This window comes from Podarcis filfolensis, assembly GCF_964270895.1.
Source record: "Podarcis filfolensis genome assembly, chromosome: Z".
NCBI classification, from domain to species: Eukaryota; Metazoa; Chordata; class Lepidosauria; order Squamata; family Lacertidae; genus Podarcis; species Podarcis filfolensis.
The window spans coordinates 47,732,567-47,752,041 of NC_139617.1; the positions used below are offsets into that span (position 1 = coordinate 47,732,567).

Consider the following 19,475-nt stretch of genomic DNA (forward strand, 5'->3'; position numbering starts at 1 on the left):
GGGAGGGAGGGTGTTCCATAGTTCAACACTGTGCTGCATGAAGAAGGACTTTGTTTTATCTGTCCTGAACCTTCCAACGTTCAGCTTCGTTGGGTGTCCACAAGTTCTTGCATTAGGAGTACTGTCTATACCAGGGGTCAGCAACCTTTTTCATTTTTTTTTTTATAATATATTTATTAAAGTTTTCAAATAAAACATATATCCAATAAGCACTTATCGTTGTCCATTTAACATCTTTCAATTGTTACATGGGACTCCCCCACACCTCCCGCATACACTTACATCATTATTAAATTATTTTCAAGCAAATTATCATTTAACTCATCTTAATTAATAATCTTAATTTGGTTTGGCATATAATTCGACTTTAAATCTATTTTAATGGTAGACAATTGTCTGCACTGGCATCCTATTCAGCACTCAGCCAGATTACAATATTTTTGTAAATAAGTCTTAAATTTCCTCCAGTCTTCTTCCATCCTTTCTTCTCCCTGGTCTCGAATTCTGCCGGTCATCTCGGCTAGTTGCATATAGTCCATCAGTTGCATCTGCCATTCTTCCACAGTGGGTAGCTCCTGAGTTTTCCAATTCTTGGCAATTAATATTCTTGCTGCTGTTGTTGCGTACAAAAAGAATGTTCTGTCCTCTTTTAACACACTCTGGCCGACAATACCCAGGAGAAAGGCCTCTGCTTTCTTAGTAAAGGTGTATTTAAACACCTTTTTTAATTCATTATATATTTTCTCCCAAAAGGCCTTCACTCTAGGGCAGGTCCACCAGAGGTGAAAAAATGTTCCTTCATTTTCCTTACACTTCCAACATTTGCTATCAGACGAATGGTATATTTTAGCCAGTTTGACAGGGGTCATGTACCATCTATACATCATTTTCATCACATTTTCCTTCAACGCATTACATGCAGTGAAGTTCAGCCCAGAGGTCCACAACCTTTCCCAATCTTCAAACATAATATTATACCCAATATCCTGCGCCCATTTTATCATTGTTGATTTTACCATTTCGTCATGTGTGTTCCATTTCAGCAGCAAGTTATACATTCTTGAAAGTACCTTAGTCTTAGGTTCTAACAGTTCAGTTTCTAACTTTGACTTTTCCACTTGGAATCCTAACTTTTTGTCGTTTTTAAACACTTCTTTAATCTGAGCATAGTGTAACCAGTCTCGCACTTTGTCTCTCATCTTTTCTAAACTCTGCAATTTCCAGTTGTCACCATCCTTTTCTATTATCTCCCAATATTTTGGCCAATTGGCCTCCATATTGGCTCTTTTCCGAGCCTTAGCCTCCAGGGGTGACAGCCACCTCGGAGTTTTATTCTCCAGTAAGTCTTTATATTTTGTCCAGACATTAAAAACTGATTTTCTGACAATATGGTTCTTGAAGGCCTTATTTATCTTAGCTTTATCATACCATAAATATGCATGCCATCCAAACGCATTATTAAAACCTTCCAAATCCAAGACATCCGTATCTTCAAGAAGTAACCAATCTTTTAACCAGCAGAAAGCTGCAGCTTCATAATACAACTTTAAGTCTGGCAGGGCAAAGCCCCCTCTTTCTTTCGCATCTGTTAATATTTTAAATTTGATTCTGGGCTTTTTGCCCTGCCAGACAAATTTAGAGATATCTTTCTGCCACTTCCGGAAGCACTCTGTCTTGTCTACAATCTGCAGTGTCTGAAACAAAAATAACATTTTTGGCAATACATTCATCTTGATGGCAGCTATTCGGCCTAGCAATGAAAGTTTTAATCTTGACCAACTATCCAAGTCTCTCTTAATCTCTGACCAACATTTTTCATAATTATCTTTAAATAAACTCAGATTTTTTGCTGTTATGTTTACCCCTAGGTATTTAACTTTTTTAACCACATTTAGTTCTGTCTCTTTCTGAAGCTGTTCCAACTCAATATCTGTCATGTTTTTCCCCAGAACTTTAGTTTTTTGCTTATTTAACTTAAATCCTGCCACTCGACCAAAGTTTTGAATCAGTTGTAGTACTCTTTTCAAACTAGACTCCGGCTCCTGTAATGTCAGAACTAGGTCATCTGCAAAAGCTTTAAGTTTATATTGTTTCGCTCCGACCTGAATCCCTTCCACCAACCGGTCCCCCCTAATCATATTCAGGAGCACTTCCAGAACCGAAATAAACAGTAATGGGGAAATCGGGCAGCCTTGTCGTGTACCTTTTTCAATTTTAAACTCTTCTGTAACCACATTGTTAACTATCAGTTTAGCCTTTTGTTCTGAATATATTGCCTCAATCCCGTTCTCAAACCCCCGTCCCACTCCCATTTCTTTTAAGTTCCCCTTCATAAATTTCCAAGAAATGTTGTCAAAGGCTTTCTCCGCGTCTATAAAAATTAAAGCTGCTTTGGTGTTTATGTTTGTTTGTAAAAGTTCCAATATGTCTATAATGTTCCTTGTGTTAGTAAACATATGTCTGCCCGGGAGAAAGCCTGCCTGGTCTTTATGGATTATCTCACTTAAAACTTTCTTAAATCTTCGTGCCAAAACATCTGCAAATATTTTGTAATCCACATTTAAAAGGGAGATGGGACGGTAATTCTTAAGTTGTGTCTTTTCAGTTTCTGACTTTGGAATCAATGTGATAAATGCTTCTTTCCACGATTCAGGCGCCTTCTTCCCCTCCATTATTTCATTACTGACCTCCAACAAAGGTTGTATCAAATAATCCTTCAATGTCTTATAGTAGTTAGAGGTCAGTCCATCTGGCCCTGGTGATTTGCCCTGTTTCAGACTCAGGATGGCCTGTTCAATCTCTTGTTGTGTTATTTTGCCATTTAAAATTGTTCTGTTTTCTTCTGACAGCTTTGCTAATCCATTTCTCTCCAAAAATTGTGTAATCTCTATTTCATCTTGTGGCCCTTGAGTATATAACTTTTTAAAATACCTCTGGAAGCACTTTCTAATCTCTCCCGGGTTCTGAATGTTCCTTCCTTCAACCTCTAAGTTTGTTACTGTATTTAATCTTTGTCTCCTTTTCAACTGCCAAGCTAGCAGTTTCCCACATTTATTTGCCGATTCAAAAGTTTTTTGTTTCATTGTTTTAATCTTCCATTCTATTTCCTGATTTATCAGCTTGGAATATTGCGCCTGATAAAGTTTAATTTCTCTCAGAATCGGTTGGGACTTCGGGTTAGATCTTAACTTCTTCTCCAACTCTTTGATACTTTCCAGAATTTTATCTTTCTTTTCATTTTGCAGTCTTTTCTTTAAGGAATTCTGTTGGATCAAGAACCCTCTCATCACAGCTTTACTTGCATCCCAGATAGTTCTTTTTTCCACCGTAGTGTTCAAATTAATCTCAAAATAGTCCTTTAAGGTTTTTTGGGCCTTCTTTACAATTCTTTGATCTCTAAACAGGCCATCATTCATCTTCCATCTAAAGGAGCCGATTGGGATCAATGTCATATCCATTCTCAAGGCGTTATGGTCGGAGCATGTTTTGGGGCAGATTTCCACCTTCCTCACCTTAGGTGCCAGACTTCTAGTTATCCATATTTGGTCGATTCGTGTCCAAGTCAGTTGAGCTTCAGAAAAGAATGTTCCTTCTCTTCCCAAGGGGTTTCTAACTCTCCAGATGTCAACCCAGTCCATATTGTCAGTCATTTCAAAAAAGGTCTTAGGTAGTCTTCCCTCTTTAGTAATGTTCTGGTTCTGTGACTTATCCATATTTGTTGATACGACCCCATTCATGTCCCCCATCATGATGACGTTGTTGTAATCCAGATAGTCCAGCATGATCTCGTGCAACTTCTTATAAAAATCCGATTTTCCTTCATTTGGAGCATAAATTCCTAATATCAAAATTTTTTCTCCTTGATACTGTATTTCTATTGCAAGGATTCTTCCACTTTCGTCTTTAAAGAGAAATTTTGGTGAAAGGCTCTCTTTTGCATAGATCACTACACCTCTCTTTTTAACTGTATCCGATGATATAAATTCTTGACCAAGCCTTTTATTTATTAACACCTTTCTATGGAGCCTAATCACATGCGTTTCTTGTAAGCATATAATGTCCAATTGTTCCTTTTTTAAAATATGAAAAATTTTAGACCTTTTTTCGGGACTGTTACAGCCATTTATGTTCCAACTCAAAAGCTGCAGAGACATCCTGGATAGATCTGGTTATTCTTTCTGGGGTGGTACCTTGTTCTCCGGTCCTTGAGGATCCGAGGGGGCGGGCTCCCCTGGAGGTTCTGGCGCTGGCAATCCAAGTCCTTTGTGGAGGTCTTCTCCGTGTGCTCCCAAAAACTTGTCTTTATCTTCCACTGTTTTGATTTTGATCTTTCTCCCTCTGTAGGTAAAGGATAATCCTTGTGGAAACTCCCACCTGAAGATAATTGCGTTGCTTCTCAACAGTCTTGCCAATTCCGTGTAATTAGATCTAAGGTCCAGCAACTGCTTAGGAATGTCCTTGTAGATTTCAATTCTCTTGCCCAAGATGTCTAGTGACTTTTCGTAGTGCAGGCCCAAAATCTTGTCCCTTTCCTCCTTTGATCTCAATGTTATCAAACAATCTCTGGGCTTCTCTGTCCTTCTGACTCTGCCAAGCCTGAAAGCAGATGCAATTTTAAAGTCTTTTTCCTCTAACTCCCAAAACTTGGCAAATTCCTTAGTTAGAAATTCAATAAGATTATCTTCTTCCACCTCTGGTATTGACCGTATCCTCAAGTTGGTCTCCCTGTTTCGCAGTTCTGTCATCAAAAAGTAAATCTGATGTTCTCCAACTTGTTTGCTGAGTGGTCTTACTTCTTTCTCAAGTTCTTCCAATCTTTGACTAGTATCTTCAGCCAGTTTACGATTTTCACCTACAGCCTCCTTTAATTCTCCAATGGATTGGGCATTCTGTGCAACTTGTCCAGTCAGCTTATTCAAACTTTCTGTGTTCTGTTCAATTTTAGCTGTATGCAAATCAGCCTTCTTGTCCAGAGCCTCCAGTTTCTCCAAAATTTTCTCCAAGACAGAGCTACTTGTCCCTGAAGCCATATCTCCCAGGTGCAGCTCCTCTGTCTCACCCTCCCCTGCCTGTATTAGGGAGGCCGCCTCTATGTCTGGAGGCAAAGTGGAAGGCAAGGCCGGCACAGAAGATCTACGCTGTGAGGCTGCAGATAAAGTTAAAGTTGTTTGTTTAGTCCTTCCTCTTCTCCTTGCGCCACTCATTCCAAAGTTATCTGTAATCCAAGGTCAATCCAAGTTGTTCCCATGAGAAAGCAGAGTCCCAGATGCAATAGTCAAACAGAGGCCGGGAAAGGGAAAGTAAAACAAAGTCACTGCTGTAAGCCCAAAATCCTCTAGAGGGAGCTTAATACGTCTTCAGGGAAAAGATCAAATCCAAGTTAAACTTATAAATTTAAATCCATGTCTATCGCCTCCACAGTGTGTTATTTTTAGCAGAGTAAAACTTAAAGCAAAACAGTGTTTCTTACAGTGCCTTGACTGCAACAGTTTCAAAGTATCCAGTTCCAGCTCAGAATGTTTCAAAACCTGAATTCAATATATCCAAAGTTGCAAACTGGTGCTCATTCAGGCAGCTCCAGCACCAGAGATTCTTATTTATTTTATGATCCACTGGTACCACAGAAGAAGAATATCAGTGCATCCCACATATAACCAGCAAAAGTCAATAGCTCAAAGTCTTTCACTCAGAAAACTGCTTTAACAGGGTGCCAGCATTTAGTTAAAGCATAACTTTTTGTCTCCACTCCTCCTGCTCTTTGCTTAAAGTTCAGTATCGCGGGAGATGGGCTTCCTGCTTATTCTCACTCCGTTTTCAGCCAAATTTCAACTTTTTTTTAAAAAGTTTTAAAAGTTCCATAAAGTTCTCAAAAAGTTTCAGAAAGTTGACGAAAGTTTCAAAAAGTTTTCAATGTCCAAATTTACTCACGGGTTGTAGTTTCCAAAGTTCAGAAAAGTTGCAGGAAGAAAGGACAGCGCTGACCGGCAACAGCAATGCGGCTTCACTTCGCTGTTTGCGCAACGACCCACAGCGCCGCTACCCCCTCCGCGATCCGGATCCCCTTACGGGGTCCCTTCAACGTTTTGGGGGCTGCTTCTGGCGCCCGCCGGGTCCCGAGACCACAGGCTTCTGCCACCTGTGGTTTTCCTGGATGGGTCTCCGCTTCGCCGTAGCGGACGACCCGTTTACAGCGGAGCTCCCTTCTCCTTACTCGGAGAAGGCAGCCATTACCGGTCGCGCCGCCTCCGGAAGTCCGGTCAGCAACCTTTTTCAGCAGGGGGCCGGTCCACTGTCCCTCAGACGTTGTGGGGGGCCGGACTATATTTTGAAGAAAAAAATGAACAAATTCCTATGTCCCACAAATAACCGAGATGCATTTTAAATAAAAGCACACATTCTAATCATGTGAAAACACCAGGCAGGCCCCACAAACAACCCAGAGATGCATTCTAAATAAAAGGACACATTCTACTCATGTAAAAAAAAAAAAAAAAAAAAAAAAAAAAATGAGTAAATAAAAGGACACATTCTACTCATGTAAAAAAAAGCTGATTCCTGGACCGTCCGCAGGCCGGATTTAGAAGGCGATTGGGCCAGATCCAGCCCCCGGGCCTTAGTTTGCCTAAAGGTAAAGGGACCCCTGACCATTAGGTCCAGTCGTGGTCGACTCTGGGGTTGCGGCGCTCATCTCGCTTTATTGGCCGAGGGAGCCAGCGTACAGCTTCCGGGTCATGTGGCCAGCATGACTAAGCCGCTTCTGGTGAACCAGAGCAGCACACGGAAACGCCATTTACCTTCCCGCTGGAGCAGTACCTATTTATCTGCTTGCACTTTGATGTGCTTTTGAACTGCTAGGTTGGCAGGAGCAGGGACCGAGCAATGGGAGCTCACCCTGTTGCGGGGATTCGAACTGCCGACCTCCTGATTGGCAAGTCCTAGGCTCCATGGTTTAACCCACAGCACCTACCCATGGTCTATACCTACTGGCAGCAGTTCTCCAGGATTTCAGAGAGGGAATCTTTCCCAGCCCTGCCTGGAGAACCTAGGCATTGAATCCGAGACCTTCTGCATGCAAAGCAGATGATCGGCTACTGAACTTCTGGCCCTTCCTGATTAGACGAGCCTTTGATCTCTAAGCAAAGGCAGTTCTTTATGCTCTTCGGAGATTTTGCAAATTATTTTAAATTTTGTATTCATTTCATAAAATTTATACGCAGCTTGATTGTTAAAAAAAAAAAGTAGCCTCAGAGTGGCTTACAAATTCAACACACATTAACAAAGAGCCCTTGCAGGAAATCTTCCACATGAACCTGAAAAGAAAACTGGCTGATTAGGGAGAGACGCATCTTTTTTGCTGCCTGCCTCTCCGAGGCAAAGCTCTCCAGGCTGAACAGTGAGGTCATTGCCAATCTACTTAGAGGAGAGGCAGATCATCTGCTGGTTAATGGCATCATCGCTTAATGGGATTTTGGCCTCTGCATTTCTTGGGCCTTTTCCAGAAGCCTCCAAATTTGCAGAGCTGTTGGTGGTGTGGGTAGAGGTTTGTGTGAGATTGGAATTTGGGGTCACCCTAAGGGAAACAAGTGGGCAGGAGATTCCTGGAAGAGTGTGCTTGTTTGCACAGTGATGCAGCAATAGCTATGATTAAAAGGCGATCAGGCATATTATGGGATAAGAAGGTCTATCAGTGACTATTAAATTAATGGAACTTCCATGTTGAAGTCAAGTCTACCTCTAACAGCTGCAATCGGGGGGCGGGGAGGGGGACAACAGGATTCAGTTCTTTGGAGAGCTTTATGTCCTACGTGTGGATTTCTTAGAGGTATTCTGTTGATAATTGTGGGAAGCAATGTGTGTATGTGTGTGTTGATCTAGGAAGGCTCCTTCTACAAAAGGGATGTCAACTAGGGATGAACAAATCCACTTCTTTCTCTTTCTAATTTCCTCCACAGTCTTAATTTGTGCGTTTAAAAAATTCTCACAAGAAGGTCCTCACTTTGGCCGCACACACACACTTTTGCAAGCAATTTCCCCAAATAGAATTCACGATTATATGTTTACACTAATATATGCATTTGTTGCCATAAGTTTGTTTCTATCCTTCTTTTTGGCCCAAAGGCCTCCAAAGCATTGAACAGATTAATACAGAAAGAAATATACAGTACGTATAGAAGTACAATGAATAAATACAGCACTTCAATAAAATTATAAAATAGCGAAGTCGCTAGATGCTCCATCAATCCAGTTGTATGTGCTTGTGAGCTAGGTTCATTATCTCACCACAGATACAGCTCCCTTGCGTTCCACCTCTTATTTAGAAGCCAAGTTAGCTCATATCCACAGCTGCCCAAGGGGAACCGCCCTGAAGGAGCAAACACTGGTGACACTTTCCCCAAAATCATCATTTTTCCCCCTCGTTTTTTTAGTTGGAGAATAGCCAAATATTTGGAGAAGTGCAAATTTTGAAGCAAAGTTGCATTTCCGTTCATATATTGTTTGGGGAGATGTAGGTCTGGTAGGTTTATATTAAAATGAAGTTTGCACTGAATTTCTGCCTCACTCCTAGCGATAGCACCCAGCTATGGTGGGGAATAAAATGGGTCTGTGTCTGTTTATCAGGGTGTCATAGGCATAAGGGGAGACCGAGGAACTACAGTGGTACCTCAGGTTACAGACGCTTCAGGTTACAGACTCCGCTAACCCAGAAATAGTACCTCAGGTTAAGAACTTTACTTCAGGATGAGAACAGAATCGTGCTCCAGCGGCGCGGCGGCAGCAGGAGGCCCCATTAGCTAAAGTGGTGCTTCAGGTTAAGAACAGTTTCAGGTTAAGAACAGACCACTGGAACGAATTAAGCTGAGGTACACTGTAGTTGTCTACTCTAAGGGTAACAGGCCTGATCCAGTAAGCCAGGGTTTTTCAACCTTTTTTAGTCCACAGCTACCTTGACCAACTCCATATGACCAACAATATATGAACGGAAATGCAACTATGCTTCGAAATTTGCACTTCTCCAAATATTTGGCTATTCTCCAACTAAAAAACGAGACCCGTTCACAACATGAAAAGAGCGCAACCTGCAGCGGCGCGTCTGCGCACGCGCAGCTTGCGATTTGCTGCTTCTGTGCATGCGTGTGACGTCATTTTGTGCATCTGCGCATGCGCGAGTGGTGAAACCCGGAAGTAACCCTTTCCGGTACTTCTGGGTCGCCGCAGGATGCAACCTGAAAAAATGTATCATGAAGCAAACGTAACATGAGGTATGTCTGTACAAGAATTCACCAACCTTCTGATTGAAGGCTCCTTCAGCCAGTAAAGCGAGATGAACGCCGCAACCCCAGAGTCGTCCGTGACTGGACCTAACGGTCAGGGGTCCCTTTACCTTTACCTTACAAGAATTCACACACACCTCCTAGTGGTGCAGCAATAAAACTACTGGCACACTTGCAAAGCTAAGCAGGATCCAGTATGATTTCAAATAATAATAATAATAATAATAATAATAATAATAATAATAATAATAAATTTTTATTTATACGCCGCCCTCCCCAGCCAAGGCCGGGCTCAGAGCGGCTTACAAGCAATAATAAAAGCAAGTTGAATGAATACAGCTTAAAAACAAGATTAAAATACAACATAAAAATATTGAAACATTAAAATATTAAAATGCAGCCTCATCACAGGAGGAAAATGGAAAAAGAAAAAAGAAAGAGGGGGAGGGAATCAAACTGGCTCCAAGCCAAAGGCCAGGTGGAACAACTCTGTCTTACAGGCCCTGCGGAAAAAAATCAGATTCTGCAGGGCCCTGGTCTCATGAGGCAGAGCGTTCCACCAGGCCGGGGCCAGTGTTGAGAAGGCCCTGGCTCTGGTTGAGGCTAATCTGACTTCCTTAGGGCCCGGGACCACTAGGGTGTTGCTATTTATGGACCTTGAGGCTCTCCGTGGGGCATACCGGGAGAGGCGGTCCCGTAGGTACGAGGGTCCTAGGCCATGAAGGGCTTGAGGATGAGGGAACGCATGTTGAGATTCCTGCATTGCAGGGGGTTGGGCTAGATGACCATTGGGTCCCTTCCAGCTCTACAACTCTGTGATTCTCGTATGTGTTCAAAGTTGCCACGTAGAGCAGGACAGGAAGAGAGAATGCGTAACCTTGTAAAGTGTGCCTTGAAATGGGTTTCAGAACTGCCTCATTCGGGTGACCCAACGGGGGCGTGAGGCCCTGGTGACGGATTTCGGCCTAGCCAAGGAAGTGGCGGAGCTTTCTGCGAAGGACCCTGAGAGAAAGCTTTCTTTGGTGGGCTCGGCTTTCTGGATGGCCCCTGAGATGTTGCGAGGGGAACCTTATGACCGGAAGGTACCATGTTGTCCACCCCCCCATTAGTTTGAGGGCTGTTCTTTGTGGGACCCTATCTGGCCCTTATCCCCAGGGTACCTTGGTTTACTAGAGTAGTGTGCCTTCTTAGTAGTGATGGAAGAGCCTATGAATTTCAGTTTCTCTGGTTTCCCCCAATCTTATGATCAGCTTACATCTATTTGTATTTTTTTTAAGTCCTCAAAATAATTAGTTGACAACTTAGCACATTTTCCCATTTTATATGCCATTTCCCCTAATATTATTTGCCTTTAATGCCATTTTAATGAATATGCATTTTCATACACACTTTCCCTAAGTGTTTGTGTGTATGTGTGTGAGTGAGAGCGCTCGCGCGCGCGCACACACACACACACACACACACATTTTACTTGGATTGGAGAACTTCATGGCAAAATTTGGAGACATGTGAATTTCAAGGATAGCTGTATTTGGGTTAATATCTAGTTTCAGGAAGTATTAACTGGGTAGGTTTGCATAAAAATGTGAACCGAACAGAATCCACCTCTCAGCCCCTGGGTACCATCCCTGTCTATTTATTTTATTTTGCAACATTTATATAATGCTTGATCACTATACAGTCATACCTCGGAAGTTGAAGGGACTCTGTTCCGGAAGTCCATTCGACTTCCAAAATGTTTGGAAACCAAAGCGCAGCTTCCGATTGGCTACAGGAAGCTCCTGTAGCCAATCTGAGCCCGTGGAACCCATGTTGGACATTTGGGTTCCAAAGAAAGTTCGCAAACCAGAACACTCACTTCCAGGTTTGTGGCGTTCAGGAACCAAAACGTTCGACTCGCAAGGCATTCGGGATCCAAGGTATGACTGTAAAACCAAAAAGCATTTTACAGAAACTCCTTGTATAAGCTCACCTGCACCATTGTTTAATGTGGGTAGTAAATTTCTTTCCGTTCATTCTATGTTGTCTCGCCAGCATTCTTCTCTTAAATCACTCACTTCTCACACATTCTCCTCTATCGATCTGGATTTTCTCATACCAGGGATACTTGAAAAGGCGAGGGCATGAAACAATCCAGACTGGAGGAGAGGAAAGTGTGGGCAGAGAGTGATTTAAGAGGAGAGTCATATGGGTAGTGGAGAAGTGATGGAGGTGCAGAAAGCTTCCTCTCCACATTAAACAACAATGCAGATGAGCCATCAGTCTCTGACTCAGACAACAGTGTATGTTGTTTGCTTTTATGCAGAGACCTAGACAGCATCATCCTTAGCTGTGGTGGGTGGAGAAGTCTGCCTGCTTTCAGGTATTTCCAAGCCATTCAGAAGACTTCAGCGGATCCACCCACTGATGGCATTTAGCCAACCTCCCCGACGAAAGAGGCACTTGGCAACTTTGCCAGGCTCATTAAGGACTTAATTATCCAGCACTGGCTCTCCTCCAAGCTCCCAGTCTCACAGGAATGTTAAAAGCAGTCTTTTATTAGCAAGGCACCTCTGTTTGTGGACTAGTAACCTCAGGGTTCCTGTCTTCCAACCCTTTATGATGTTGCCTCCAACTTCTGTGAAAGGCTGGATTGTTGTTCCCTCTGCTCACTGCTTCTGGGGCCTCCAGAGACCTTCTCCCACTGCCTCCTCCCACTGACCCCTTGCTCCCTCCTGTAGGTGGACGTCTTCTCTTTCGGCATTGTCCTGTGCGAAATACTAGGGAGAATCCCAGCTGACCCTGAGGTGCTGCCCCGGACCCAGGTCATTATGGTGCTTTTATCTGCTTTTCCATCTCAAGTACAGGTGAAACTCAAAAAATTAGAATATCGTGGAAAAGTCTGTTTATTTCAGTAATTCAACTTAAAAGGTGAAACTAATATATGAGATCGACTCATGACATGCAAAGCGAGATGTGCTTCTACTTCTCAGAGGTCCAATCTTGCTCTATTTGCAATCCTTGTTTTGCTGATTTCCTTGAATATTCTAATTTTCTGAGATTGTTAATTTGGGGTTTTCATCAGCTGCATGCCATGATCATCGCAATGATAACAAATCAAGGCTTGACATATCTCACTTGGCATGTCACGAGTCAATCTCATATATTAGTTTCACCTTTCAAGTTGGATTACGGAAATAAAGGAACTTTTCCATGATGTTCTAATTTTTTGAGTTTCACCAGTAGAACAAATAAAGGCTTGACATATCTCACTTTGCATGTCATGAGTCTATCTCAAATATTAGTTTCACCTTTGAAGTTGAATTAGTGAAATAAAGGAACTTTTCCATGATATTCTAATTTTTTTAGTTTCACCTGTAACATTGGCTGACAGCAAGGCTTTGGCATGTTGCATCATGCACCGTCCATGCAGTGCCCACAAGATGCTATGCTCTGTTTAAAAGCACATGCATTGGGGACTCTGCCTAGTGACAGTGATGGTTTTGTACAGCACCGTCTGTGTTAGCAGGTGGAGTTTGTATGTTGCAGGAGAAGTTAACTTCAGTGAATTGAATCCTTGCTTAGAGGAAACTTTTAACTGGAAGATGCTCGGACTAAGACTTGGGATAAAATAAGAAAGCTTAAGGGAAGTACATTGTTTGTCGGGAAAGGGTTCTATAGTCTATGCTAACTAAGTATTTGGAGAAACCAAGAAGCCTTGTTTGCCTGTTTGTTCTCAGAAGATCAGTGCAGGTGCCAGGCTGTTTTGCTCCCTAGGCAAGGCTATCTACTTGCACTTCCCACAAAAAAAAATGCTAACTTCATTTTTCAAAAACAGATGTCTTGTAGACAAAAATAAAATAAAATCACAAAACTTGAAACTGCTAAATTTATTTTGAATTGTAAGATAATATTTGATCATCTTTCTCAAATACAAAAGAAAATGTTTTAGCACATACTGTATTTTTCGCTCTATTAGATGCACTGGATGATTGGACGCACCTAGTTTTTAGGGGAGGAAAACAAGAAATAAGAAAGGAATGCAAAGCATCCTGAGCTAAGAGGGAGCGCTCCTCCATCTTCGCTCAGGAGGCTTTGCGGAGCTACCCCTGAAGCCAGGAGAGCAAGTGGGATCAGTCTGCACCGATCCCTCTTGCCCTCCTGGCTTCAGCAAAAGCTTTCCTCCCGCAAGAGCCATGTGCTCTTTAAAGGGAGCGCGGCTCTTGGGGGCTTTGCTGGGAGGTGGGGGAAGGGACAGAACTGCACACTCTGTGCCTTCCCCCATCTCCTGCAAAAGCCAGGGATAGCCGCACGAAGCCTCCGCAGGGCAGCGGGATGAAGGCTCCCCTGCGGAGGCTTCGCGTGGCTAAGCCAGAAGCTAGAACAGCCAGCGGGATCCCGCTCACTCTCCTGGCTCCTCTTTAGCTGCGCGCAACCTCTCCTGGGCAAGGGGAGCCTTCATCCCCTGCTCGGGAGAGGCTTTCTGCGGCTAAGGCTCCCCCAAGAGCCACGCTGCCTTTAAAGGGCGCATGGAGTGTGTGTGCGGCTCTGGGGGGCTTTTCCCTGAGGAGGGAGAAAGGCAGCCCTCCTCCCTCCTTGGGAAAAGCCCCCAAGAGCCGCACACACGCTCCACGCGGCTTTTTAAAGGGAGCGCTGACAGAGCCTCCCGCCTGCATTTGCTCTATAAGACGCACACACATTTCCCCCTTACTTTTTAGGAGGGGGAAAGTACGTTTTATAGAGCGAAAAATACGGTATATCATTTGAATAATCTTCATGCCAAAATAGGCTTCTGAGACGTTGACCAAACAGGCAGGGGCCTCTGGCCACATGTGTTCCCCACTCATTTTAAGGGGTCCTCTTTTGTGGAAGAAGAGTGGAATCCCTGGGGCCCAAGTGTAACAGAGGGGGCAGCAGTCTGCACAAACTTGTGGTGGCACAAGCTCTGCTGTTCTTGAGCTGCATAAGTGGATGAGAAGCCGAGTCACCTGTGAATCCTTTTATCATTTTCTCTGCTAGGATTATGGCCTGGATGTGGCGTCCTTCCATGACATGATCCGCGAATGTCCCAAGCAGGTCTTGGATCTGGCTGCCAGCTGCTGCCGGGTAAGGAAGTTACTGGGAGGAGTTAAAAGAAAGTCCTCATCATGCAGTGTATCATTAACTTACAAAAATTGTTGCCGTGATAACCAATTAGCTTGGATGACTTCAAAAGCGGAGAAGTAACTTTTTTCCCCTTTTTTATGAGGACAGGTCTGTTCAGCAGGATTCTTGGTAGCTAAGAATAGAGCCTCCCCATTCAGAGGCTGTCTAGCTCTAAATAATAATATTAATAATAATAATAATAAATTATTATTTGTACCCCGCCCATCTGTCTGGGTTTCCCCAGCCACTCTGGGCGGCTTCCAACAGAACACTAAAATACAATAACCTATTAAACATTAAAAGCTTCCCTAAACAGGGCTGCCTTCAGATGTCTTCTAAAAGTGTGGTAGTTGTTTATCTCTTTGACATCTGATGGGAGGACGTTCCACAGGGAGGGCGCCACTACCGAGAAGGCCCTCTGCCTGGTTCCCTGTAACTTGGCTTCTCGCAGTGAGGGAACTGCCAGAAGGCCCTCGGAGCTGGACCTCAGTGTCCGGGCGGAACAATGGGGGTGGAGATGCTCCTTCAGGTATACTGGACCGAGGCCATTGAGGGCTTTAAAGGTCAGCACCAACACTTTGAATTGTGCTCGGAAATGTACTGGGAGCCAATGTAGATCTTTCAAGACCGGTGTTATGGGTAGGACAGTTGGCGACAGGCAGAAACTAAGGACTGTTGACTTTAGTCCCTGGCATCTGGTTAGCCACTATGGGGAGCAGGATGCTGGACCTGATGGAGGTTTAATCCTTCTTGATTAATTCCATAATTAGGAAGGAGAGCTGGCTGGATCAGGCCCATGGCCCATCTGGTCCAGCATTCTGTTCTCGCAGTGGCTAACGATAGGCCTGTGGGAAACTCTGAAGCAGGATTTAAGCACTAGAGCCATCTTCCCTCCTGCACGTCCAGCAACTGTTATTCAGAAGCGTCGCTGCCTCTGGCTGTGGGGGCAGAGTCTGGCCATCATAGCCAGCAGCCATTGACAGCCTCCAAGAATTTGTCCAGTCTTCTTTTAATCTTCCAACCTTCTGCTTCATTTGGCTTCCAAAGAGAGCCAGTGTGGTGTAGTGGTTCAGAGCGGTGGACTCGTAATCTGGTGAACTGGATTCGATTCCCCGCTCCTCCAGATGCAGCTGCTGGGTGACCTTGGGCTAGTCACACTTCTCTGAAGTCTCTCAGCCTCACTCACCTCACAGAGTGTTTGTTGTGGGGGAGGAAGGGAAAGGAGAATGTTAGCCACTTTGAGACTCCTTCGGGTAGGGATAAAGTGGGATATCAAATCCAAACTATCCTCCTCCTCCTCCTTCTCCTCCTTCTTCCTGGCCTTGATTTTTCTCTTGCTGCTTCTCCCCGCAACCCCTTCCTGCTCCTTCTAGGTGGAAGCGTTCAAGCGTCCATCATTCTCAGAGATCTTGGAGGAGCTTGAAGACACTGCTGAGAGGCTGGAGTCTACAGTGGGCAAGCAGACCCCCGGCTGAAGCACCGGGGACCTGAGCTGCGAATGTACTTGTATATCTTGAAACGGACAGCGGTGAGCAGGAGGGGAAAGGGCCTCATGGCAAAATATTAAAGGGGTGCCTTGCCCTGCTCACCCATTTCAGGACAGATCTGCGACTTGTATAGAGGAAGAGGGGGTTCTGTTTGTGCCTGGCTAGCCCCTGGATCTGTCTACTGCAGAGCCTCTCTTATAGAACAGCTTTTAAGAAAATATGGTCCTGCCAAGGTCCTGTTGCTTGCAGAGCAAGCAAGGTGCACCACACAAGCGGGGTGGAAAGGCTACCCACCTCTCCAGACCAGTGCCTGCTGAAGAAATGGGCTTTAGGTAGCTCTAGCCAGTGAGCCCAAGGTGCATGGAAAAGGCAGCAAATCCACTGCAACTGCCAGCCCAAAACCCTTTTCTGGTCTGTTCTGCCCTCCCCCCACAACATTTTATTGAATTTTTATTTGTATACAAAAACTGTAGGCACAAAAAAAGAAAAGAAAAATCTGTTCCTCAAGCCTCCCCCACCCCATTCCCTGGCCGTCTTGCTGTCACTTCTTGGCTGTATCTGCTTCTTAACTGGTGCCAGGATCAGGCCAAATGAGAGACAACCATGCACACACAGTGTGTGTGTGTGTGTGAGAGAGAGAGAGAGAGAGAGATAGAGAGAGAGAGAGAGAGAGAGAAAGCGAGAGAGAGAGCACTTTTTCTCAATGCTAAGTTTAATTAACACATAGAACGCGGTGCCATAGAATGATGCTGGGGGCTTAGACAAAATTCGTCAGAGTGGAGCTAGTTAGGAGCTGTGGTGGCTGATAGTGGGATCTCTGTGCAAATAAATCATCCACTGGGAAAGGCAAATGCCTGGGAAAGGCAAATGGGTATCTGCTTGGATGTTGTGGGGAATGGGAGGCTGGGCGCAATAGATCAATGCTTCATTGGAGCTCCCCCATCCTTGCCATAGCTGTCAACTTTCAGATTTGAAAATAAGGGATCAGCAGCCTCGAAAATAAGGGATCAGCAGCCTCACCTGTCCCAGGGACAGTCCACAGGATATCTAACAATCCGGGATAGCAGCGGGAAACGGCACTGGAATAAGGGAATTTCCTGCAAAAAAGGGAAGGTTGACAGCTATGATCCTTGCAGCCCATCTTTTGCAACGTGTGATTCAGGGATTGCAGCAAGTAGGGCATTATTGACAAGATGACCTCTAAGTCATCCCCTCCCAACTCCTGCAACAGCGGGGTGGGCTCAGAAGTTGCCTGTTCACCATGATGGCCAAACAGAAGCAGTGTAGCTCTGAATAAGCTGCTGCTGGTGGGGCAAACAGCAGGTGAGAGATGCAGCCTTTGTGCCACTTCATGGAGCCTCCTGGCTGTCCTATGCTTGGAAGCAGTATACTCGGCTAGGTCAAACTTCAGCAAAACAGTCCTTGTTTCCCTATCTAGCCCCGAGAAGTCCCCATTTTTCAGCAGAAGACTTTCTCCTCTTGCCAGACCTTGTTTCTCCCTAAGTCAGGCATGGGGGGAGCCTGTGGCTCTCCATGGAGCTTTGAACTCCACCCTCACTGCCCCCATCAGCCTCAGCCTGCATGACCAGTGCTCTGGCATCCATCGTTCCACCCCTTCCTAGCAATGGTCCACATTTTGAGGTGTCCCTGCCAAGGGCACATCTCACATTTATTCCTGCAGCATCAGTACTGTTCCTGGAAACGGGTGTGACTTCTTGAGGGGCTCCCTGTTTACAAGTCACCATGGGCATGTGATGAGAAGGGTGGAAGTTCAAGATGGGGAGTGTGGCATAAAAAGAGGTGTGCAAAGTATGATGGGCTGTAGCTCAGCAAAGGCCCCAGAATCAACCCTTGGCATCCCTAGTTTTTTAAAAAGGATTTGAAGGAAAGACCCTTCTCTGCTTGAGACCCTGGAGAAGAAGCTGTCAGTTTGCATTTATTTTATGCTGGAGAGAAGCAATTCAGTTTGCATTTATAGGCAAACCTACCTAATTATCCAAAACAATCTGCAAACCGAAACTCACCCACCCTGTGAAATTTGCAGCTCTCTGAATGTTGCAGTGCTGGGGCCTAGCGTGCATGTAAATGGTACCTACAGTGGTACCTTGGTTCTCAAACTTAATCCGTTCCAGAAGTCCATTCCAAAAACCAAGGCGTTCCAAACCAAGGTGTGCTTTCACATAGAAAGTAATGCTAAAGGGATTAATCCGTTCCAGACTTTTACGAACAACCCCTAAAGCAGCAATTTGACATGAATTTTACTATCTAACGAGATAGATCCATAAAATGAAAGCAATAAACAATGTACTGCAGTCACACAATCAATGAGTCAGTCAGTCAGTAGCTGAACAAAAGAGAGCTGTAAAAACAAAAACGCAAAATAAATAGCAAAAACAGACAGACGCCAGTGCCACACTCAAAACGGAAGTGTGGCACTCAAAACGGAGCATGTTTGGCTTCCGAAGAAAGTTTGCAAACAGGAACACTTACGTCCAGGTTTGCAGTGTTTGGGTTCCAAAGTTGTTTGAGTACCAAGGTGCTTGAGAACCAAGGTACCACTGTATATTAGTGAAAATATACAAAATGAGAGTGAATTCCACACTAAAATTCTGATGCGTTTTTGTGAGAGCTTATTTAACAACAAATCACAAACTGATGATTGATTGTGGAGAAGTGAACTTAAGAAAAAGTTAGAAATTGAGAAGACACCAAAATTGCCAACATCCCTCAGCTGGACTTTGGGCCAGGCAGCTTCCTGTGTTCGTGGGGGTGACTTTTGTTTAGGCCCAACCCAAACATGAGGGATGCCTGGCTTGATGTCACAGCCACCAAGGTTGTCCCTTCCCTTTGCAAGCAGCGGTCAGTGAGGTGGGTGGGAATTCTGAGCATCTTGACATCACACTGTCTTGCTTTATCAGAAGCTATCTTATAGTACTTGGGGGTGGTGAGTAGGGGCACATTCGCTGGGAAGTCTTGCGTGGGCCTCAACCTCTAGGTTTTATCCAACCCCCCCCCCCCAGGTTAAACACAACATTAAAAAGTGGGATAGGTTTTGCCAGGTGGGCTTTTAAAGCAGGTACAGGGAACCCAGTGCCTTCCAGATGTTGCAGACTACAGGTCATCCCTGCCCACTGGCCATGCTGACTGGGATCTTGGGAGTCGCCAACACCTGAAGGGGCTGTGGGTTACCCATTTCTGTTTGCAGAGGGTGTCACTCCTGCCCTCCCCATCACTGATTTTTTAAAAGTCCCATCTGCAGAGTTATGGCCCTAGCCTGTTGCAACTCATGATTGGTCTGCCTTTTCCCTTTGTATGAATCAATAAATGACTTGGGAACCTGCTCCTCAAATACCAAATGTCTCAGTTTCTCTCCCCCTTTATGTGGCTTTCCTGTTTCTTTGGTAGCAGCTTTGAAAGGGTGGGGCTGAGAGCAGAAAGTTATCTGAAAAGAAGTCAAACTGAAATTGGGAACTGAAGTGCATTTGGGAGAGTTGATTTTCTGCCAATGCCCCCCCCCTTCACAGATCCCAGCTTTGCATAGCCCCCCACCACCTCCCAAAGCTTCAGACCTCTGCCTTCATCCAGAGCTGGT

The 19,475-nt window shown here is 44.6% G+C and overlaps 1 protein-coding gene across 1 annotated transcript in view; it reads left to right on the forward strand.

The window, feature by feature from the left end:
* LOC310754915 (dual specificity testis-specific protein kinase 2-like) overlaps window positions 1-16,506 on the forward strand; it is a 35,912-nt gene extending 19,406 nt beyond the window's left edge. The window contains exons 6-9 of the mRNA XM_083597467.1: window positions 10,181-10,354; window positions 11,993-12,076; window positions 14,271-14,357; window positions 15,770-16,506. Coding sequence (XP_083453593.1) covers window positions 10,181-10,354; window positions 11,993-12,076; window positions 14,271-14,357; window positions 15,770-15,871 — 447 coding nt within the window. The 3' untranslated portion in view covers window positions 15,872-16,506. The remainder of the gene's footprint in view (window positions 1-10,180; window positions 10,355-11,992; window positions 12,077-14,270; window positions 14,358-15,769) is intronic.
* The last annotated feature ends 2,969 nt before the right edge of the window (window positions 16,507-19,475 follow it).